The sequence below is a fragment of the Suricata suricatta genome, chromosome 4 (assembly GCF_006229205.1).
Source record: "Suricata suricatta isolate VVHF042 chromosome 4, meerkat_22Aug2017_6uvM2_HiC, whole genome shotgun sequence".
NCBI lineage: Eukaryota > Metazoa > Chordata > Mammalia > Carnivora > Herpestidae > Suricata > Suricata suricatta.
Window position 1 is genome coordinate 53,251,308 of NC_043703.1, and position 8,843 is coordinate 53,260,150.

Genomic DNA, 8,843 nt, shown 5'->3' on the forward strand with positions numbered 1-8,843 from the left:
GGAGTGGGCGCCGAGGGCCGGGCTCTGGGCGGCGCGGACCTCGCGGAGCCCTCGTGGGCGGCGAGGGCCGGGTTGGTGGTGGCCCCTCAGGGGGTGGCCGCCGGGGCCACCACGGAGGCGCGGGAGAGCCTCCCCAGAAGAGAACTGGGCCTTTGTCTCCGGGAAAAACGGAAAGTCACATCCTTAAGAAACAGTTAAACCAACTGCGTGACACAGGGCCTGGAACCCAGTAAGTACTAGAACGTTCCATGAATCAATATTCGAATAGGTCAGTTATCACCCCCTTCCAAGCTCGGTCCCCTGTCGTCCACCCTCAACAGACACCCGCCAGGATAAGAGTTCCTCTGCAGCCCCTTTGTGATGGCGCTGTGTAAGGGGTTCGAAGTGCGAAATGAGATTCAGACCCATGTTTCCCTCCATCCTCCTTTCCTTGCCTCTTTTCCAGTGAGGCCTCTCACTACTGGGCTGAAGTTTAAGTGCAACCTTACTCTTGTTCACCCTGTGAATTCTGGCTCATCCTGATGGTATGATCCAGGACTTCGGAGACTAGATTAAAGCTTTGTAACTGGGCTTTAAAGCAAAATCTGTGCTTTGTGCACAGGGGTTAGTTTTAGCAAAGCAGAATATCTTCAAGAGAAAACGCATGTTCATAATTTTAGACACTCAGGCATGCCTGGGATGAGTTGTTGAGCAGTGTTGGTCTCCAAGTCTGTGAGCCAAGGGGCCTGGAATCCATTACCCCAGACACTTAAGTGAAGTCCAGCTGAAGCTTTGAGTGGCTGGAAAAGCTCGAAGACCTGATGAGGCAATTCCTTTTAGCCAAAGAAATGATGCTGCTTTGAGTAAGAAACAAAAAGCTAGAGCTGCAACCATCACACCAGAATTCTTGCAAAACTGAGCAGTAACATGGCAGAGAAACCTTAGGATCAAACTCCATTCTACTAAGAGTTTTATACACAGCTCCAGGCTTAAGTTATGCTGGAAATTCTCTCATTGGGAGTTAGATCATTGAGTTGTGACTGAACAGTAAAATGCTAATATACCATTGAATTGGAAGCATTTTTCACATAAATCTATTTTCCCTATTCTTTTTACTCAGAAAACCAAACAAACCTTGCTGTCCAAATTGACCTTGAGAAACAAATTTTAATCGAAGTTAAAGCACTTAGGGTTTTATATCCCTAGGAAGTCATTTCTTCCTAGATATCATACAGACTAGCTGCTTTACTGAAAATCTCCAGTTGTGTGGTTTCAACTAAGATAGTTATGAACTGAACTCAGTTGACAATATATCCCATTGCAAAAGTAGCAACACAGGAACTGATTTGCAAAACTGATTTATCCATCAGGCTTGGTAAACTCAAGGTCTGCCACCTTTAGCTTTCCAAGACCATTTGAAGGTGTTTGAGATGGGGGGAGTTAGTGGCTTCAAAATTAAAAAAAAAAAATTTAAAATTGGAGGAAAATATTTAAATATCCAGAAAATGTCGTTACACCCCTTTCAACTCAACTTGCAGAGCTACATTAGGATGAATGTTTAATCTGTGGTGTGAGTGAATTTTAACAGGCTCTGATATACCATGGTTTGGGGCCCTTCAAAAGTGTCTGGCACCCATGAGGACGTTCAAATGGCCCTACTACATTTGTGATGAAAGGCTCCCAAACCAACCCATAATGTATGTTAATTTCCAGTTGACTAGAAGAGCTTTTTGGTTAACTTTATTGTAAATGGACCAACGTCCAAAAAGAAAAATGAAGCACTTTAAATTCTAGATCTCATTTTCCTCATTATAGGTCAAACACAATTTTACTTTGAAAGAAGTAACTTGCAAGAGATAACTTGTTTGGGAGGAAATTGTGAACATATGAACAGGTTCTAGCTGAAAAATCAGAATAAGCACTCAAAGATAAACCCCTTCGATTATATGCAGATGCTTCGTTACTTCATTAGCTAATAGCTATGGAGTAAATCAATATTATTCTCCCAGATAGCAGATAAATCCAAGAAACAAAGAAACAGAGTAACCATTTTTGTGATAATGCAGTAGTAACTTCTCCAGAATGAAGGGGATTTAAAGTTCAACGTTCTGAGTTACCCTGCTGGTATATAATCACGGGGGAAAGGAGCCCCTCATGTTGTGAAGGAAGTAACAGACTCTTATTTGAAATGAGCCATGTCATTTGCAGGATTCTACTGCTTTTCTTACCTTTCCCAGCAACAGATTCAGGCTTAGGTGAATTGCCCCCAAAGGGACTGTGCTGGGTACCGCTTCCAAAGGAAAAAAAAAAAAAAAAAAGATATATTGGTGTTCTTGAGCTCTCAAAATCCCCAGATAATATTGAGTTACTGGAAAATGTCACCAAACAGATTTTTTTGTATCATGTAGTCTGAGCTCTGCATGTTGATAATTTGTGTTTTTCTGCAAAGGAAAAGTAAGGGACTCCATTTGGGATCTGCCCTAGGCCAATAATTCATTTACAGGCTCCTGAAGTCTCTTGGTGGCTTTGCTGGCGATAGAGCTCAGTGAGCTTTTTTTAAAAAAAACAACTTTTTTAAATGTTTATGTATTCTTTATTCTTGCAAGAGAGAGACAGAGCACGAGCAGGGGAGGGGCACACAAAGAGAGGGAGACACAGAATCGGAAGCAGGCTCCAGGCTCTGAGCTGTCAGCACAGGGTTGATGCGGGGCTCGAGCCCATGAACTGAGAGATCATGACCTGAGCTGAAGTCAGACGCTTAACCCACTGAGCCACCCAGGAGCCCCTTGGTGAGCTTTTTATACAGTGTTAATGGGATGACAGCAACAGAACTGGTTTCTGGTCAACTATGACAGATGCTTAGGAAGTTAAGCACTCTGTTCAGACAACTTTATTTAATATCTCTGTTATTTACTTGATCTGGCCTTGGTCTGGTGTGAAGTGCCAAAGAATGACACAGTGACAACACTGACTGAAGTTATCTTATGTGGTTACGGAAGACTGACTGTGTCCTTGTCTGGTCAGGAGCAGCCACTATCCCCTTACCATGCGGCTTGTTTGTGCAAGCGTGGTGGTGGACACAAGCTCACCAAGGACAGAGAACCGAAGGGTTGTCATCCTTGGAGTCCACCATTAACACTTCAATATATACTCTGGTAGGGAGAGATGCAGGCATAACACTGTCACCAGTTAGGAAGTATTTATAAAAAAGACAATATCCTCCCTAGGCCCTGTCTTTACTTGCCCTAAGCAGTCACATTTAATGAAGTTTGTATGCTTATTCATTCCTCAGTGAACACTTACACTTACTGAGCACCTACTATATTTAAGTCCTCTGCCAGGCATTGCTATACATTGATGCATAAGAGAGACACAGTAGGCGTAGAGTCTGGTGGAGAGACAGACAGTAAACACATTATCGTGAGAATAAACAGCTACAAACTGGGGTAAATGCTGTGAAGAAGACATACATGGCCATTTAAGTGGTAAGGGAACCCACCTGAGGTAGAAGAGAGAAGGCTCTCGGAATGGAACGGGGAAGCTGAGAACCAAAGAATTGTTGCCTTATCTATAATAAAATGAGTTCTCGTATTTACATGAATGACAGCCTATTTCTGGCTCACATGTGTGAGGAAATGTTAGTGAGTGTTTTTTCTTCACTCTAACATCTTCCTTTTTATTTGAGAAAATCACCATTTTTTTTGGATGCCTCTCTCAAAAAATAGTTTTTCCCTTGAACGATTTGATTTTTTTTAATGTTTGTTCATTTCTGAGAGAGAGACAGAATGTGAGCAAGGGAGGGCAGTGAGAGAGAAACACAGAATCTGAAGCAGGCTCTAGGCTCTGAGCTGTCAGCACCGAGCTCGGCATGGGGCTCAATCCCACAAACCTCAAGGTCATGACCAAGCTGAAGTCTTGACATTAACTGACTAAGCCACCCAGGCACCCGATCAGTTTGATATTAAGGACTAAGCCCTATCTGCAAATAGACCCAGTGGGGTTTGTGGATGGTTCTTATTACGTCTTTGTTTTGGGTCTGAGGAGAGCAGGAGGTGTGCGGGGACTGGGTTTGTGTGGGCACAGCAGAGATTTCTTGAAAATGTAAACTTCACTGAGGTTTAGGAACTTTATTCATTACAAAATGCTGCTTCCTTTGCCTATCCACTCACGGTTGCTGTGGTGATTCCGCCATTCCGAGAATTTCCATGGCACTGGCCTTCCCCATTTTCTTGGCACGTAGAAGGTTTTGAGAAAATGGCTGTTCTGTGACCTTATTTGGAATGCACAGATTCGAGAATGTAAAATGATTCTGTTAATGGAGAACACCCAGGCAGGTCTAAATTTGAATCCCAGCCCTTGATCAAATTAACACAACTTAGGTGTCAGTTTCCCAACTACAAAATGAAGTTGCTAACACTCCTTGCATGTGGTGGTGGGAATAATGGCTGTAGATTGCCCAGGAAGGAGCCTGGCATCCAGCCTGCCTTCAGCAAACGGAAGCAATTATTAGTACTATCATTTGGGGGTCCCAAATCACTGTCTCAGTTGGTGTATTTATACTCCATCTTGTCCCCAGAATATTTAAGACCACCAAGTTCACTGAGTTACAGAAGTATACATAAGATTATTGGTTAATTTCTTCACACCTATATGAATCTTTCACAATTGGCTTTATTCATCTATGCTGCCCACCGGGGATTGAGAACGGATCCATCTCACTCATCCTGGTATTCCCAGGCTTTGGTAGGGTCTAGTTGTACCCCACAAATGTTTCCTGAATGAACGAACCTAATCTTATTTTACCTCATTTCCTTTCAGAGGCCACAAGAAGAGAAATATCCAGTGGGACCATGGCTGTTGGCACTGTTTGTTTTTGTTGTCTGTGGCTCAGGTATGGGTTTTTCACTCTCCTCTGTCCTTTTATAATATATATATAGTTCTAGGATTTCAGTTTATCTCTGCCTGAAGCCTTCATCTTAATGGGTTTTGATTTGGTCTCTAGTCCAGCAGAGCAAATATGAGTAGAGACAAAATTGATGCCCTATCAAATCATAATCATAAAATGATTACAGTGAGCAATTAAGTTGGCTGTTTACACTTTAGAGTTCAGTACAACATAGCCTAAAAAGGGCATTAGAACAGAAAGTGGAACACCTGTCTGCCCAAGATAGATCGAGATTGCAGGAAAAGGGAGGGGCTTTATGCCTTTCTCAGGAAGTTCTACAGAACTCATAGAACCGAGCCTTTGACCTGAGCCTCAGGGTACAGTCACCTCATCATACTGGAAGGTGGCGAGTTCAGAGAGCTTTGCTTATCCTCATGTGCAAACATGCACACACACCAGGGAGTCTTGAGCCAGGATCAGGTAGTTGTTTCTAGTTGAATTTGGTTATTGGGAGTCTTGTAATTCCTGGTCCCCATGGGCTGGGTCTCTAAAATACTGGTAAGTGAGGAATAGTGGGGTTACTTCTCACAAGGCAGGCCTTCTGAGGTTTCAAAGATCTCTCAAGGAAACAAAACTGTACCCCTTCCCCAAGGATGTGACTCAAAGGGAACCTTTTACCCTCACCTTTAAGTCTACCCAACCTCTGCTAGAATACTTCTGAGGGTGGAGGGCTCATTTCTCCAAAAACCCTATCCCATTTCTGTATAGCTCTAATTTTGTTAGAGACGTCTTACATCTTTTGAACTACACTGCACTATCTTTTCAGTAGTTCAGGTGTGAACTCCTAAAACCACAAGGCATGGTCTCATTTTTTTCTGAACATCTTGAATCATCTTGACTCTTCGGATATTTTAAAGATGAGTTTAAATTCTGCAAACTAAACGTCCCTACTTCTCTAGCCTCATAAGATGTGGCTTCTAGACCCTTCTTCTGGATACACTCCATGACTGTCTCAAAGATATAATAATTGCAGCTCTGGAAGTTGGTGTAGAAGTGGTATGACTGCTGCAGAAGCAATAGGATTGTCACTGCCCTTGATCCCCTCACCCTGCTTCTATTAATGTGACCCAAGCTTCAGTTTATTTTCAGCAATCACAGCACATCCTAGACTCACATTGAGCTAAAGGCTAGTCTGGCCCCACCCAACTCTCCTTTACATAAATGCTTTACAAGTTTCAGGGAAGCATGTACTTACCTCCCCCTAGTCCAGGGCTGTCCCTTATCCCCATCACACATTATTTCATTCATGTCCCCCATCAACATATGAAATTATTTAGTTTGCTTCCTTATTATCCATTTCCCACTACTGGGACATAAGCTCAGAGAAAGCAATGTTTATTTTCTACTAAATTGGTAGATTCTTATACATATTTAGCACATAGTAAGTGCTCATTGTGGTTGGCTGAATGGATTCATGGCTGGGGGGATGGATGAATAGAGCCAGATACTCCCCATATGGTAGATATCGGTTGACTTTCTTGAGACCTAATATAACCCTTCATGAATATTTCTACTAAAATTTTTTTGTTGGTTGTGAGTTGGTCTTTCTACAGTGTAGCCACAAAGTCTAGAAGTACAGGAGAACACACATAATAAATGGCTTGTTGAAATTACATTATCATGTACACTATGGTCAGTGACGTGATATGGTCAACGTACTGCCTTCCTCAGCAACACATGGTTCAGAGCGCTGCACAAAATTGCAAGGAATATGGCGCATTGATGCAGCATTTCCATCAGTGCCTTCATAGTCATGTGCTATGTGTTGCCTCAGATGGCCAGTCTGATTTTCACCCAAAAACCAAATAAACTAAAAACCGTGTGCCTTTAGCAAACCACACAAAAAAATCAAGAAAAATAAATATATATAAAGAAGTAATCTGCATTTCCAGGCCTTATGGCCAGCGTGTGGATTGTTAGATCTTGACCCTTGAGCCTTTTATCTAATCATCTTTCTTTGCCAGCTTTATAGTCGCTGAAAGTATACTATACCTCCAAGTCCCTGATAAAATCTAGACTTGGAGAAGCCCACGGAACACAATTCGAGACAACTCCCTTCAGGGTGACTTTGAACCTCTCGGCAAAACCTGTACAAACAATCATCATGTCTTGGGGGTTTGGGGGTCCGCTGTGTGCCTGGCACTGGGCCAGGCTTTGGAACGACCGCATTCAGAAGGCTGCAGGCACGGGGGGGAGGCAGATAAGAAAGCTGTCAGTTGTACCCGGGGACAGAGTTCTGTGATAGCAGGGTGCCTGGAGTGCTTGGTGGGCACGGATAAGGAACTGTCTCAGCCTGCTCAGGCTGCTATAACAAAATGCCTCCGACTAGGCAGCTTGGAAGCAGCAGAAATTTACTGCTCACAGTTCTGGAGGTTGGAAGTCAGACTAGGGTGCCAGCATGGTGGGGTGAGGCCCCTCTTCCCGGTCAGACTTCTCGTATCTTCGTATGGTATCCTCACGTGGCGGAAAGGGTAGGGAGCTCTGTGAGGTCTCTTTTACAAGAGCACTGATCCCATTCCTGAGGTCTCCACCCTCACGGCCTAATCACCTCCCAGAGCCCCCACCACCATCACATTGCACATTAGGATTCCAGCACAAGAACATGGGAGAGCCCGATCAGAGTGTAGTGGGGGCTTCTCAGTCATACTGAGCAAAAGAGCAAGTTCCCCCGAGGAGGTGCCATTTGTGCTGCATTTTGAAGGACAAACAGCCAGACAAAGGGAAGGTCATTCCACCTGAGAGACGACTACACGACAAAGGCACGTAGGCTTGAGATAGTGTGCCAGGCTCGGGAATGGCCGCCGCCCAACTGCAAGGGCCGGCGAGCCCAGTCATCACCCGGCCTGTGTTGTCAGGGACTAAAAAGGTACAGAGCCTGTGTTGTTTTCTTGTTTGGCATCCGGATACATACTAACCGGTACCCTCCCCAGTCTGCACTGTTAGGTAGCATATGGGGGGAGCGGGGAGGGGGAAGGGTCAAGTTAATAAAGTGATTTGGTCTCTTTTTCTCAAACCAGTGTTAGTTCTCAATATCCATCCTTTGCAAAGGGCTTGAAAACCTTCTCTAAATTAGTTTAATTAAAATCGTGCCAGGCTATTGGTCTACATAGTAGGAAGTGTATCTTCTCTCCCCCACCCCCACCCCCACCCCCACCCCCAGGGTAAATCGGGACCTCTGCTGACACCAGTCTCTTGGAACCCTCCCAGTCTCTGTACATTGGCTCTGTTTTCTTTTCTGGGATGGGAGATCGATCTATCAGGGGGCTGGGATGGGAGCCCACAAGGCCCGGGGACTTGGATTTAAAGTGGCTAAAAGGACGGGACCCTTACTAGCATGCCATGCCCCCCGTCTTCACAGCTTGTGCTCTTAACAGTGAAGCTTCTTTATTTATTTTTTTTAATTTATTTTATTTTATTTTTTTTCTCCATAATATTTTATTGTCAAATTGGTTTCCATACAACACCCAGTGCTCTTCCCCACAAGTGCCCGCCTCCATCACTACCACCTCTTTTCCCCCCACCCCCTTCCCCTTCAACCCTCAGTTCATTTTCAGCATTCAATAGTCTCTCTAGTTTTGCGTCCCTCTCTCTCCCCAACTCTCTTTCCCTCTTCCCCTCCCCCTGGTCCTCCATCAGGTTTTTCCTGTTCTCTTGTTAGACCGAGGAGTGCAAACATATGGTATCTGTCCTTCTCTGCCTGACTTATTTCGCTTAGCATGACACCCTTGAAGTCCATCCACTTTCCTACAAATGGCCATATGTCATTCCCTCTCATTGCCATGTAGTACTCCATCGTGAATATATACCACATCTTCTTGATCCACTCATCAGATGATGGACATTTAGGCTCTTTCCATGACTTGGCTATTGTTGACAGTGCTGCTATGAACATTGGGGTACATGTGCTCCTATGCATCAG

The 8,843-nt window shown here is 44.2% G+C and overlaps 1 protein-coding gene across 1 annotated transcript in view; it reads left to right on the plus strand.

The window, feature by feature from the left end:
• The window catches only part of SERP2 (stress associated endoplasmic reticulum protein family member 2), a 21,813-nt gene that overhangs the window by 160 nt on the left and 12,810 nt on the right, over nucleotides 1-8,843 (plus strand). Inside the window, exons 2-3 of the mRNA XM_029938460.1 lie at nucleotides 5-174; nucleotides 4,798-4,870. Coding sequence (XP_029794320.1) covers nucleotides 5-174; nucleotides 4,798-4,870 — 243 coding nt within the window. The remainder of the gene's footprint in view (nucleotides 1-4; nucleotides 175-4,797; nucleotides 4,871-8,843) is intronic.